Source organism: Halyomorpha halys, unplaced genomic scaffold (genome assembly GCF_000696795.3).
Source record: "Halyomorpha halys isolate HHAL.00 unplaced genomic scaffold, Hhal_1.1 Scaffold926.1, whole genome shotgun sequence".
In the NCBI taxonomy this organism is placed as follows: domain Eukaryota; kingdom Metazoa; phylum Arthropoda; class Insecta; order Hemiptera; family Pentatomidae; genus Halyomorpha; species Halyomorpha halys.
Window position 1 is genome coordinate 12,359 of NW_027107651.1, and position 15,614 is coordinate 27,972.

Below are 15,614 nucleotides of genomic sequence, written 5' to 3' on the forward strand. Positions count from 1 at the left end.
ATTATTAAAATTAAATAAATATTCAGCATTTTATTAGATTTAGATATATTTTAAGCACTGGATATTTAGTCGAGGAGTATCTTCTCAGGTCCGATTTAAGCAAATAATTTTAAATACCTTCCTTTTAAAACTCAAAATTAATTCTTAGAGGAATCTAATGATCCCAATACATCACAAGAAGTCATTGATACTTCATGCTAACGCCATTTTAAGGATCCTTACTAAATGATGATTAGAATATTTTACAACTAGCAATAAAAGGCAATAAACCATTTAAGTTATCTTTTATGAATCCACTAAATTAATTATTGGCGTTGAATTATCGAATATATTTTTTTATTTACAAAGAACAAACAATAAACTATACAAAGTATTTTACGACTTCAATTAATGGCTAGATTCTGCTTTGATGGGCGCCAAAAACTAAATATTTATATTTTAGCAAGCATAAAATGATTATAATTTAAATTTATCTTATTAAACTTCACAGAAACTATTTGTTCTTCCACAGGCCAAGAAATTCGATGACACTATTTATGAGAAAATCATTCAAGACCAAGCTTCAAATGTTTTACAGCCGGTAAGCATACACCTTAAACGTTCATTAATTGCAGTAACTTTTCACTTTATGATAAAATTATCCTAATCATTTTCAACTTTGAATTAACGGTATACGTCCTTCTACCACATTATTGCTCATATATTTTATTTTAATTATTAATGAAAATTTTACTGCAAAATAGAATAAAGATACGTGCTGACAGTCATGGAAATCATAGCATTCTCTTATATGGAAGGGGTACAATTATATATTTAAGCCTAGCACTCTAGTGAGCCCTATTAGATAGGGCTGTATCTTGTCCATCTGCATCCATATGATGGGTCCAGCCCTCCTGGTCCGCATCCCTTCTTCAGCATGCACCCTTGTCCAGTCTTCCTAGTCCCAGTTTTTGTTTGCTTCTTCGCCTTTATGTTATCCTATTGGTGGCCCGCCGATTCCGGTTATTCGAGCCCATTCCAACGTAAAGTACGTGGAGCCGACCACCTGCTTCCACTCACAGATGAACTCCCTGAAGAAGGGATAATTCTCCTCCTTCATCCGACCGACTCTTCCAAAGCAAATCTCCCGGTTTTTCTGAATAGCCTGGTGCGGTGTCCTTCCATGGCGGTACAAACCAATAATACCTGCTTTGCAGTTTCAGGGATTCCGCACTATGAGGGCGATGTTGTTCCTAAAGCTTTGCAGCTTTCCCAGAAACCTACCGGATCCTGTCTGATCAAGATCTGCGAGACCCAATAATTTGGGTGAACCAACCTCGATCTCTGTATTGAAGGGACGGTGGCGAAGAACTTTCTCAGAGTGGCGCCCTTCTGGCTCGCCAAGCACTGTCCATTCCATTCTTCAATACACCACAGCATCTTCTTCCATAAAAAATAACAGTATTTTAAAATTAACATTCCTGTACTTTTTAATGTAAATTGAAATTTACCACCCACCTTTGTTTTGCAGACCGCTGCATTAAGTGTATTTCTCCACTTTCTTAGCAACGAGCCAGTAACATTCACCATGTTCAAATTTACAGAAGTCAACTGGGGCCTTCTATTTTCTGTAAGTGGTTTATTTACCAAAATATATATTTGTAACAGTGCAACATATTTATTATTAAAAAAGTATAACTATAAACTAAGATACTAATAATTATTTGTTATCGAAACCTGTTGCAGATTGTCGCTGGAGGGATCACATACCTCGTGTTCCTGATAGACGCAGACATGAATTAGACCGAAGAAGACATATAAGAATTAGACATATAAGACAGTAATAAATAATTGTTAGCTATATAAGTTGTATAGTGTTTCTGAGAACATCCATTGCAATAAAGATAGTCAGTTAATCTCATCCATCTCTATTTGCCCCCGTCATTAGGCAGACATCTTCCACTCTCCAGGTTACTGCACTCCTCTTCACACTAATCTCTTTGTCAACTTGTCTCCTCAAGGAAAAATATAAGGCCGAAAGTACTAGATAGATTATATGTGCCAAGGAACCACTATAAGATAAAACAGCACCTAAACATTTTAATCATTAAAACTGTATTTGATCCCAACCTCTTATCAAGAGAGATGACTATAAGCCATCAGGATAGTTTTCCGAGAAGAAATAATCATTAAACCAATAGACTGAGCTGTTATGCCAAGAAGTTTTGTATTTCGCTAGCAAACTGTCCCGTTCTTATAACATCTCTCCTTCTTGAGTTTAATGGGTTTTCCAACTTCGCCATTTGTCACCAGGGGACCTCCGGAAGTTACTATAGTAGCTATTATTTGTTCAATCATCATACATAACGTTAATAAACAACCGATCGTCCTTGGCAGCCATTGTTAAAGTAAATGAAATTTAATTACACGGTCTTTTTTTTTAATTATAAAAGTATTTGTAGGCAAGTGTAATTTAGAAATTTAGAAATAATGTATATTTCTTATCTTATTTCCTAAAAATCATCTTTATTCCATAGTAACTATATATTGTAGTGATTCCTTTAAATGCAATTTTATTTCTTCCTTACAACTGAAACAGCTTTATAGGTCTGTCCCTACAACTGGAACTGTAATGGGCATGCGCAATACTGGTTTTGGGAGATAAAACGCTGTACTATGCATTTTCGGGACAGTCAGAAGCGGTTGTTGGAACAGACCTAATATTAATGTTTTTCAATAGCTCCTAAAATCTGAATTAGGTTTTAAATTTTTGATTACTTCGAAAATTCGTATTCAAGGGTTTTTGGAGTGAACAAACGATTATCACTTTTATTTCTCCATAAAAACACTAGGTCAGTCGGTCTAAATGATTTCAATTCTTTGTTGCTATAATGGCATTGTGAGGAAATAATATAGCGATCAATTTTTCTTTGGATGTGGAATAACAAAAACATAGTTAATTGTATTAACTGAATTTGAATTTATACAAAATCTAAAATCGCTTCTTACATAGTAGACCAACAAAAACATTTTTTTATGATAAAGCTATTCAGATTCGTTTTTAGTTCCTCCAAAAATCCTTTGAAACGAATTTTCGCAAAAAACAAAAAAACAAAATTTTTAGTTGGCGTATTTTCGATGTGAATTGTTTCAATGGTGTACACATAAAATAAGTTACTGCTAAATATGCTTTGATTGAGCCGATCAGGTAAAATATTTTTTCTTTTTGTGAAAATTTGTAAATAAGGGTTTTTTAGGACGCTAAAAACGAATATGATTTTTTTTCTGAAATAAAGCAATAAACGAAGCGTTTTTGGTTTTTAAAATTTTGTATAAATTCAAACTCATTTAATAAAATTTCCTGTATATTTTTGTTATTCTATAACCAAAAAGCAAATTGATTGTTATATAATTATCTTACAATGTCATTACAGCAACACAGTATTAAAAAAAAATAGACCGACAACCTTGCAAAGTGGGACAAAATTCGCACTAAAAAACCCTTAGATACGGATTTTCTTAATAATTGCATTTTTTATTTATATGAAAATTCTTATTTAAGGTTTTCAAAAGACACCTAACACATAACAAATATATTTAATATGTTACACGGACACCTAATGTGTAACAAACAGGAAGATTGAGTTATTTACTGAGTGGAAAATGGAGAGATGGATGCTAAAACGTTAGCATCCCAATTGTGGAAATTACATTTAAGTAGAGTTGTTACGTTATAGAGTCATTTGTAAATTAAGGGTTGTCCCAAACGATCACTTCCAAACTGGAACCCCAAAATGTTGGATCATCGGAAGACAACCATTGACCCTGAGGTAGTGAAGCACTTCAACAAGACCAGCAGGGGCACCATGCTCCTAGGAGGGTTTCCACTTAAATTGAAAAACGACGATCTAATCATTTCCTTCTGGGGTTTATCGACTTTCTTTTTCATGATATCCTTGCTTTTGGCCTGTGCTGTGATTCAGGTCTGTTATCGAATTAGAGAAAATGCATACCTCAACATCGTAGAGTGCATCTTGGTATGGTTAGACTACTTCTTATTGCACTTAGCTGTCTTTGTCTGCATATACAATACAATCCGCAAAAGACGATTGGTATTCAATATCATTCAACAACTATCGCATATGAAAATATTTCTGGAACGGTCTGGAATACTTTGGAAGCCGAAGAGTAAGATCTCCATTTCGCTTTTTTTAACAATTGTCATAGTTTCGCTAAAAGTTTATCAGCCGTTTATGTTTCGCATTTCGCTAGGATACGCAGGGAACTTCACGGCGTTCTATTACTTGATTATAATGGTAATCTGGATTGTTTGTCAGTTCATGTGGTTCGCAGATTTCTTAACGCACTGCTTTGGCGGCCTTGCTTCTTGCGCTAAACGAACGGATTGTGGATATGAGCTTGAACGCTTGATGAAGTTGCACTACTTGCTGACTACCGCTTCCAATCAGCTTAGCTCTCTTTATTCCTTTCTGCTCACGGTGTCATACATTGCATTCTTCTTCATGTCACTCACACGAGCTTACCTTATTGTCACCAAGAGACAGTTCAATGGCTCCTTGTTCATGATGTTTATAATGGGCCTTAACGCAATCTGGACCGTCATCTTAGTTTTCCTTTGTTACAGTATCGTCAGCTCTTGCGAACAAGTCACACATAAGGTACGCGAATATTATCAATAATAATTATTTTACGTGCATGTATATATAATTATTTAACATATTAATGTGTGTAATACATAGTGCCACACAAAATTATTTTCACTAACGATAGCATTTTCTATCATGTACCGCGGTTAATACTCAAGGATTATATTGCCTTAAATTTAATGAAGTCCTTTGCATATCTAAAGATTGTTATAATATACCTATATATCGCCTCCTATTATTCGTAAATCCCACACAGTCCTGATAATATTAAAATTTTGATCAATTTAATTCATTATTATGTTACTTTTTATGTTAATTACGTTTCTTTTTAATAGTTTTTCTAACACTCAATATAATTTATTTCATCATCTTTCTAACAATTTTGTATTAAATTATATAATATCATAAATTATATATATATCAATATATAAGTTAATATAATTATACATTACCTTTGAAGATTTCTGTTACAAATCCAATTTTATTGTTTTATCATCGCCTGTAAGGGTTTTTGATGGACTTAAAAATTAATAATAATATTTATCTGTTTACTCACTTATTTAAAAACAAAAACATTATAACAGTTTGAAGATTTAAGAATTTCGTTTTTCTCACATACAATTTTTTTTAAATATCTGTTTTCCCCTATTGGCTTCAATCGTTAGAATACAACTAAAAGTAACATAAGGTGAACTATATGAAATATACTCAGAACAAAATCCAACCCCAAAAGGCACATATTTATACTATATTAGAGTATATGTATGGACATCTCTAAATAAAGTTAATATCAATCTTTCTCTTTCTAAATTCTGGACTGAAGTAACAAAATTTTCAAATATCTTATTATTTATGTCAAGCAATTGCGTTTTAATGCCTCGGTTCCCATCACTTGACGGATTTCTTGAAATCGCTTTAATGAAGATTAACTCATTTTAAAAAAGATTTCAATCAATTTTATCGTTAAAAGTTAAAAATACAATAAAGATCCTTTTTATTTGCCATTGACCTGAACTTTTTCATTGAGGAGCGTTGTGACAACAACCTTTTGTGATGAGGGGGTTCAAAATCTAAAATTGCCTATGAATTGTGACCGAATGTCCCAACTTTTTGGAGGTTTGGATAGTTCCCTGAAATTTGCCCAAACATTAGGAAAGTGATACTTCTAAATAATTTTAATAATTGGTCCTGAGTATAATATTCTCTTTAAATTATATTTTACCTCAATATATTATATTATACCCTCCTAGCTCCTCACATGACGGCGTCCAACCTTTAAGAAGAAATATAAAAAGTAACATCAGAAAAACATAATCAAATAATAACAAGGAAGTAATAAATTAATAGTAATAAGAGCTCCCAAGCCGGAGCTTACCGACCCCTAGGTCTTGCTGAACGTAACTAAGAAATTTTCTATCAAACGTTATGGAAAAAACCTATGAAAAATTGTTACTAGAGCAATATGTAACTTATTGGGTTAGTGAGAATTAAAATTTTGATATTAAACTAAATATATTTTTGTCTTAGAATTTTAATAGAAATTTAAAACAAATTTTACTTTTCATGAGTAGATATAATAAACCGTTGATAGGAATATCCTCTGTTGGTGAAATAAATGTTATTAAACACTTTAACAAAATATTTAAATTATTTACACTATATTTAAATTAAATATTTAGTACTGTTACTACACTATGAACTGTTTCTAAAGTGATTTTCTAATCTAGTGATGGATTACATTTTAGGTAAATGGTATAATGTGAACAATAAATAAAAGCCAGTTGACCTAAATTGAATAATGTCCGTGTGATTGTTTCTAAGTGGGAGACTGAAGTGTGCTTCAATTCGGCCACTTCAATACCATTGCCGAAGAGGACACGACATGTTAGATAAAGAGAAGTTTGTTATTGACCGGGATGTGGTGAAAGATTTCAACCAGAACAAGATCCTGCCGTTCTGTTTAGGAGGGTTTCCTTTGAATATTGTAGGGAATGAGCTTGTCTTCTCTATTTCAGGTTCATTGTGCTCTTTTTGGAGCATCTTCTTTCTTCTGTCGTGCCTTGTGATCCAAGTGTTGTATCTGCAAGCTGACGAATTTAAAGGTTTCTCGTATACAGAAAACGTCGTGTTCTGCTTAGACTACATTGTTCTTCATTTATTTATTATAATCTTCGTATTCAGGACTATCCAAAAAAGGAAGCTCATCCTGGAAATCATTAAAGGACTTTCCTCAGCTAAGGTCTACCTGAAACCCTCTGGTATCCTCTGGAAGCCTAAGAGGCGATTCATCAGCTCTTTCCTCCTAACGATCATCGTTTTTGCAATTAAGCTTATTCATCCATTGAGCTACGGCATGACTGTCGGATATGCAGCATACTTGTTTACATTTTGTTACTTGGTTACTGCGAAAGTATTTCTTTTCGGCCTTTTTGGTTGGTACGCAGAGTTCTTGACTAATTGTTTCAGCGGCTTGAAGCGCCGCACTAGTCAATCATACTCAATTGATGAGTTGGAAACCCTGATGATGTACCATCATTTGCTTACTCTTGCTTCCAATCGCTTGAATAGCGTGTATTCCTTCTACATAGCCTTTGATTCGTTATCTTCCTTTATGTTGTCATATGTACGGTTTTATATTGTTATTGAATATCTTTTTCTTGGAGCATCTATATTATTGATATTGAAAAATTTTTTTTGGTCCATTTTGCTTTTGTTCTATAGCATGTCTATGATCGCATCTTGCGAACGAATAAAAAATCAGGTATATTATTTCCACCTATCTAATATACGAAGTGTCACTTTGTCTTGTGACATTATCCCAATTAAACATTATCCCAAGCCATCTACCATCTATCATGACCACAAGCTTTTCTTGCTTGATGAAATTTACTCCGTACAACTTCAATATAATGTGGCGGTAGGTATTCTGTGCAGAAAACCAAAGGTTATGACTTAAAATCCGCTCAAGATACAATGTAGCCAGTCAAAGTGTTTTAATCAATCTCAAATGACTTGTACAATCTGGTTCTTTTGCCATGTAGATCAAATAATTGAATTTTGATTCGACTCCTCACTGAGATAAAATAAAACACAAAATATTTGTTGTAATGTTATATGTCTTGTTTGTTTTTCGTGTAGTTACAGTCACAATATTTTCAGTTAATTAATAATTATTCCTTCAAATCAGTGTTTAATTATTGTTTACAGCCAGATTTCAACTCGAAATAACAAATAAATCATAACAATATTAAATACGATAAAAACAATGCAGTGTGTACTAGTTCTGTTATAGATAAAGTAAATATATGAGGAAAACATTTGAGGAGGTAGAAAGGTCAGGTATTTAAATAAAAATGAAATTGATGAGGAAATAATATTTTTTATTTCTCAAATTCGGAATTGTTTAGCTCGCGCTTTCTGTACAGAAATTTAAAAGTTAGAATTTATTAAACTATTAACCCTCCTGCTGGATTTTTCGAGGAAGAACCAGTGCCTGAAGGGTTTCAGAAATTTTTGGCAAGAGCAATTTATCCTGTATTTTACAGATACCAATTAAAAAAATCATGTAATAAAATTGTTAAAATATATTATTATTTATTGTGAAATTTTTCCCACCTCCCACCACCACTATAATACGTTTTCCCCGAATTAAAAGATGGGACTCGAAGAGAGAAAAAAATATTTTTGAGTTTTAACATTTTAGTTAAAAAAATTTAATTATATTAGTCTTACTTTCATAGTATCATTTATTGGATTTTTTATAATCCTACATTTAATAAGTTAAATATGCTAGGAAAATCAAAGTTAAACGAAAAAACTCCTCGTGCGTTAGATTATAGTAATAACCAGTAATCTAGTATTGCCCAAAGTAATCACGCAACTACCGGGCTATCCTGTAGTGGCAACATCAGTCAGGGGTTGGCAGTGATGGAACTAAAAGGCTACACTGAAATCGATAACGAACTGTCTCAGGACTTCGATAGATATCGATTAATGGCCCTATCGTTGGGGCTATTTCCCCTCAGAATCCACGACGGCCGCCTCCTAGTCTCTTTCTTTGGTTCATTATGTTCCATTGTTATGATTTCTATCCTTTTATTCTGTATTCTTGCCCATCTTCTTTGCCCTGAAAGCGAATACTACACCAACGATTCTTCTAACAAAGAGATCACATTCATAATTGACTATGGAACGTTAAATCTTACTATTATAGTTCATCTCGTTACGATAGTTTTGAGGAGAGATAAGCTCTCCTTTGTTTTGAGAGTTATCTCCAAAGTGAAAAGGCACCTGGAACTGAACGGGATCCGATGGGAGCCGCACAGAAGGCTCCGCTGGTCAGTGATCCAGAGCCTCACCTTCGTCCTCATAATGATCATTGACCCCTTCACTTATGACCTCTCTATCAACGGCTTCGCCAACACCCTCGGCTACTATTTCCAAGTAGAAGCTCTCATCTGGGTCTTCACCGCCTTCATGTGGTTCACCGATGCCTTGGCCGAAGGATTCAACGGCCTGACCAGCTGCGTCCCTAAGGCCACTACGGCAGGAGACGTCGAGCTGCTCCTCAAGATCCATTATTTACTGACCAGGGCATCGAGGAAGCTCAACAAGGCATACACCATAGGACTTACACTCACATTTGTCGCTTCTTTCATTTTGATTCTGTCCTCTTCCTACGAGATGATAGCCAACGTGGTAACAACGATGTACACGCCCTCGGTACTAAGTTTGTTATTTTGGGCAGTCGTATTACTGATTTTGTTTTTCAGGATAATCGACTCTTGCTCTAATGTAAATGAGGAGGTACGTTTTTTATTTAATGTGTATTCTAATACTTGATGATATAAATGTGCATATAGTTCCTTGCCTTGGCACCCAGGAGTTCCCCAAACGAATGCAACATTCTCTAATTATTGCCTAAAATTAAAAATAATAACATTAAATAGCGAATAGCATTCCAACAGTGACTTCGTACTTATTTTTTTGTCTTGCATATTTAAAGGAAAATTATGCCGCTTTTTTTTTTTGACATGGGTGCCGTGAACTCAAGAAGGGGTCTGTGTATTTTGTTTAGCCTAATACTCCAGCAGACAAGTTTAGGAACCACTCGCCTAGAATTTTTTTGTTAGTTATGTGGGAGACAATGAGGGTCTGGAAGGGATCCTGAAGTTCTGAAATTCTTTGTTTTTTATGATTTTTAAGATGCTGATCTCGAATTTCAACTTGGTAAGTTTATTTTTTTCTGCTGACACCTCTTTCTGGTCTCAATTGGGCTGGATTACATTCGATCTCATTATTTTACTCCCGCTCAATTCAAAACTACAAAAAGAAAATATTAAAATCTAATTCGGAAATAATTTACTCTGGTAATTAATTTGGTATAAAATGATAATTTTAAACCCATGTGCTGTTCTATGTATAATTTTAATATTAGTATATTGAAAATAATTTACCGACTAAGCATTATATTTCGACGGTCCCGAGCTAATACAAAGGAAGTTAATATCTCTACTTTTCAGTAAAATAAAAACTTCGGCACTTTTGAGTGTGTATGTTGCATCTTTAATATTATGTCATTTATTCTGTTGGAAAACCCATCACTAAGGGAAAAAATAAAATTTCCGAAGGCTCTCTGTATTCCCAGAACATTGCGATAGTTTTTCGCTCTCCTAAAATGTAGTGGTTTTTACATTGGTAAGTATAGACCGCGATATTACGCACTGTGTCCAAATATTCGTCGCTAGCTTTCGTTGAGCGGAAAACATTCTATTTGAGGAGTAGCCAGTGGTATCTTGTGGCAGTTTGACCTCTAAGTGTCCTAATAAATTATATATAGGAGGGCCTTCAGCTTGGCGTCAGTCCACGGTCATGGGGTACTGACCCAAAAGAGTGACAAGTGTCATATCTTACAAATAATTTACGCTTAATTAATTATAAATAATCAATTCAGGACCATAAACTTGATTGATAATATTTGATGATCTATATGTTTCTATGATTGTTGAAAATTAAAATGAAACTTCATATCTTCGTGCTGCTATCGTGTTCAGATTTTTCGAAAATTCATAGTATAGTACAAACATCAAGAAAATCTTACTGCTCCCGTCGATTCCTTCCCACGTCTCTTTCCAACAATATTGGCATTCATTGTTATGTTGAGGAGTCCTGATGGATTGGTTCGCGCCACATGTCCTTAACCTCCTTGCCTCGGTCCCTAAAAAGAAGTTCTCTGTCAGTTCTTCACCTCTATTTGTTAATACTAGATCGCTCCTGTAATTGCATGGAGGACTTTTCTTCACATCTCTCGTTTGTGCATTCTAGGTTACCTGTTAAAGCCCAGGTCTCTCAGCCGTATATCATGGCATAAACAGTAGATATACTGAACCTAAATGTTTTCTTTCTTACTTTCATTCTGAAAACTTTTTTATACAAAAAGTGTGAGACTACCACATATCACTAAAACACACACCTATAAACGTACCAATCATATACTAATAGATAATAATATGTCTTTAGAAAAAAACTAACACAAAGGGAAATAATACTATACACCTACTTGAATCCAACTTCGACAAAGCGAACGGTTTTTAAAGGAAAATGTGAAAAAATAAATTATATGTTTTATGAGCATAAAATTATCAAGTTATAATGATTCCTTGGTAAATATTGGTTATGTATGATCTGAGTTCATTTAATGGTACTATTGTTTTTTAAATATTACTTTAAATTTTAATTAATTTAATTTAAAATTTAATTTTTTAAGCATATTTCAACGATCTGAACTATTTTTCAGGCTAAGAAATTCGATGCAGCTCTTTATCGCCTTCTAGTTTACAAGAGTCCTGCAAGAGTGACCCAGAATGTAAGTTGATGTACAATAGTATTCTTTATGAAATTCCATTTAGACATTATTTACAATAATTTCATTTAAATTGAGATTATGTTTGTCTTATTTATTTTATTCGCTCCATTACGGATGTTTTGTTATGGAGTGTATAATATTCTTCCTAATATACCTTATATTACATATATAGTAAGATCAACGAGAAGAACCTTTACATTAATATCTTACAAAAATTCGAATATTGGTACTGAAAGATTTATATGTACATATACACCAATATTTCGTCACATGTTAGTAAAAATAATTTTTTTTTTTTGTATGTTTTTTAAAGTGATAGAATAGGTGTTTTTAATTTCCATATTCATGTGACTGCATATAAAAGTTACTTAGTCATAAAATATATATATATATATTATATTATTTATTTAAAAAAAATGAAATATGATTAATGTTTTTTTTTTATTAGTAGAGAATACAAATAAGTAAAACTCATTATATTTGTTTTTTTAATTTTGTGTATTTGTTAAAAATAAAATAGATTAAATAAATACGTATGCATCATCATAATTTACCTACAAATATATATGACGCAATATATATTTTTTTATGAATTCCTTTAAGCTAAGAACAAATTTACTATCATTAACCTATTGATTTATTTATCACTGTCATTTATGGCCCTTATATATAAATTGTAATTTTATTAATAAGAACAGGCAAGAAAAGAGAAAAATCATCAAGTGGCAATAACAAATGACACAATCAGAAGGATTTTTTTCTAAAAATAATCGGATAGGCCATTGTTTTGTTTATTCGTTCTCTACCAGTTAGATCAATAGCTAAAATAATATGGTCTGATTTTGTTTGCTCTGAAGTAGTAAAATTCGATCTTGTGACTGAAAATAACTGCTTCCCACACTGGGTATTCGTAAATGCACTTACTCAAATAGATACTTGTCATCAGCTGCTCGATTTCATCACTAACACATTTGCCCAACTTTTGAAGCAATTATCGATAAGTCCTTGTTACGTTTTATAAATGTGTTAAACTAACTTGTTGACCGTAAATTGTAGCAATTTTGAGAACCTCCTAACTGCTGGACAACCTTTTTTTTCCCTACCTGATTTCTGTCCTATTTATCGAAGGAAATTCTGTTTTCTAATTTTTCTGATTGATTAATCAGCTAAGCATATTTAATAATACTGTTAAATAAATGTTTTAGGATGAAAAAACAACAACTTATTTTCGATTAATCAATTGTCTCGGTCATGATGCTCAAAAAAGGGAATCTGGAAGGTTTTAAAAGAATTTGATATTTTGCAATTTTTTGGGGGTTCTGGACGCGAATTTCAGTTTAAATGTTTTCTGGAAATATTTGTTTTATTTTTCTCTAGTTCTTTAAAACTTTTGTTTCGTCCCGGAGATCGTTGAGGAGCTTCTACTCCCCATCCCAGCCAAAACCATTGAGGTCACAAAGTTGAAATTCGTAATCAGCACAAAAAAAGTATAATTAAGCTATTTTCGAAATATCCCTGAAACCTTCAAAATACCTTTTTGAACCCTGTTTCGACTCGGACTCGCTTCAAAAGGTAGCTGCCAAATAAAATTAATAGTAGAAAATTCTCACTTATTTAATTTAATTTTTTTTTTCATAACCCCTAATTCTGAATTTAACTTATGGTTTTTAGCATGAATATATATACCAATATATATTCTGGTTCTGCACTGTTTCCTTCTTCTGTAGTGGCCTACATTTTAAGGAGTTTTTGAGTTGTATTTTTGTTGTAGTGGGCGTTCTTTGAATATTTTGCTAGAAAAGATTGAATTAATAGCTCGTTTTTTCCAATTTATTTTTTTTTTCATACCCTCCTGTGAAGATGTTAGTGGGTATTTCGTACGTACATATAGGAGGTATGCTATATGTATAGCTGGGTGTGAAGGATACCTTGGATTGCCTTTTGGCATTATAAGGTTAGGTTAGGGGTCCAATGAAGGTTATAACTTGGTTGGCTTACGCTAGTGGATTATTTGAACGGTGAATGCCTTCCAGTTTAATTTGATTATTAAAATTTATGAAAATAATACCTACTTTCCTATTATTATTGGGAAGAGAAATATGTGTTTCTACATATATGTACGTGTATCTCCGAATATTTCACGCTGTCAAAACTAACTAGTGCAGTCCACTAGTTTTTAACTATGGTAGTAATCTTGAATATGCCGCTGTGCACATTTGTGGTTGCATATTTGCGGCTGTAGTGGAGTGGAAGATACATTGGTTGAAGGTGGTTGACTTGGGGCATTTTTAAATTTCGACTGTTTAATTATATATATAACTTAGTGCCCGTGGAACTAGGTTCAGTTCTCTGACATTATTTGTTTAAATTCAGAAAATTTGGATTACAGGCTTAATTGCCTGCTAGCATCTCCTAACCTATCTCTCCGCCTCAAATTACTGATGTACAAAACTATTTTTGGACCTGCCTCCTCTACGAAACACCTAAATTCCGTCACCACTGTTGAGGGGATGTAATTCATCTTACGGAGGAACTTTAAAATCTTTCATCGCCTCCAACACTGCACTAATCCACTTTTTCATACATTAACAACAACAAGACTCCCACAAAGGTGGCACACATCTATACACAGCAAGGTTTTGTGTATATGATGGATAATTTTAAAATAAGAAGATTTAGATATTTATGATTTTAAATAAAAAATAGGTTTTTAACTTATAATTAATTACCTGGGGAGAACAGCCTGCAAAACAAATTTTAAATTTTAATGTGAGGAAGAATTTATAATTGAAGATGTCCTTGAGGATGGCTGAAATGGCCGAAACGTTGGACTGATGAAATAAAAAGTGTTGAGACTAATAAGGATACAATTTTTGATTTATTTAATAAATTATAACCTGTCTCAAAGAATTTGAAATAATATATTTAAAAAATTTACTTTTATTCACTTGTAGTAATACTTTCATTCTCTTTATTATGTTCATTGCTTTTTCATTATTACCTATTACTATTTAATCAACTTTTTATGGTGTATTTTAATTAATAGAGTCCCTGGCACTGCTATTCATCAAGTATTGAGAAAGCTGAAACAGACAAACTCATGCTTGTCTTTAATTTTCAGATGACAACATTGAAGTTATTCTTTCACTTCTCTGGCAAACCAGAAGTAGTCTTCACACTTTCCGGATTCTTGAAGCTGGATTGGAATCTTTTGTACTCGGTAAGTTGTAAGTACATTGTTGTAAATGCAGGGTTGCAGCAAGACTGTTAAATTATTTATGAATAATATAAAGTATGTATGATAAAATTTTCGTAACCTTGGCGAGAGGATAGGCGCCTTCTTTATAATTTGTAATAGTTATTAATCTTCTTGATTTTTTGTAATAATCGACCTTATAAATTACTAATTATTATTTTGAATCCGCAGATGATGGCTGCAGGATGTGCGTATCTCATCGTTATAATTCAACTCAACCATTTTATTTAAAAGGCCTCGATGATGATCAAGCAACTGAAGATGTATGTTATACATTTAGCCAGGCAGAAATAATTTAATTTTATATTACTATATGTCATTATCAGATGATATTAAAGCAATTTATGGCTCTTAGTACTCAATTTTATATTGATAATATATGTATTACACCTATCTTATAGATTTATAACACTAACACTCACTATAAGATAGACCTTTCAAAATTAAACGAATAATATACTATGTACCTCTAATATTTAGATAGATACCATTATTTAATTCTCAGAAAAAGCTCAAATCAGAATATTTTTTTTTTTTACTCTTTATTGAAAAATTATGAATAACATGGTCAGTGGTCTATATAGAATAAAAATAGTTAACAACTATTTATTTGCCAAGGTTTCACCCCACTTTCTGGCCTTCATCAGGTCTAAAAAGATATACAAATCTTTTGACATAGGAAGATAATAAGTTACAAAAAGGTAAATTAAGGTAAGGTTAAAACTGGTAAAAATAAGAGAAAAGAAAATTACATACAAATGAAAGAAAACAAGAAATAAGTAAATAAGTAGTGTTAATATAAAATAAACAATGTTAAGATTATAATATTTTAATTTTATGGTTTGTA

General features: G+C 32.7%; 1 protein-coding gene across 2 annotated transcripts; it reads left to right on the forward strand.

Moving 5' to 3' along the window:
* Nucleotides 1-511: 511 nt before the first annotated feature.
* On the forward strand, nt 512-15,146 carry LOC106687192 (uncharacterized; the record flags this gene model as incomplete). 2 transcript variants are annotated; one of them, XM_067046048.1, is given in 5 exon segments in its annotated part: nt 512-580; nt 1,511-1,609; nt 11,443-11,511; nt 14,633-14,731; nt 14,939-15,146. In XM_067046048.1, coding segments are annotated over 5 exon segments (396 nt in total), but the record flags the coding sequence as incomplete, so codon positions are not given.
* Between the last annotated feature and the right edge of the window lie 468 nt (nt 15,147-15,614).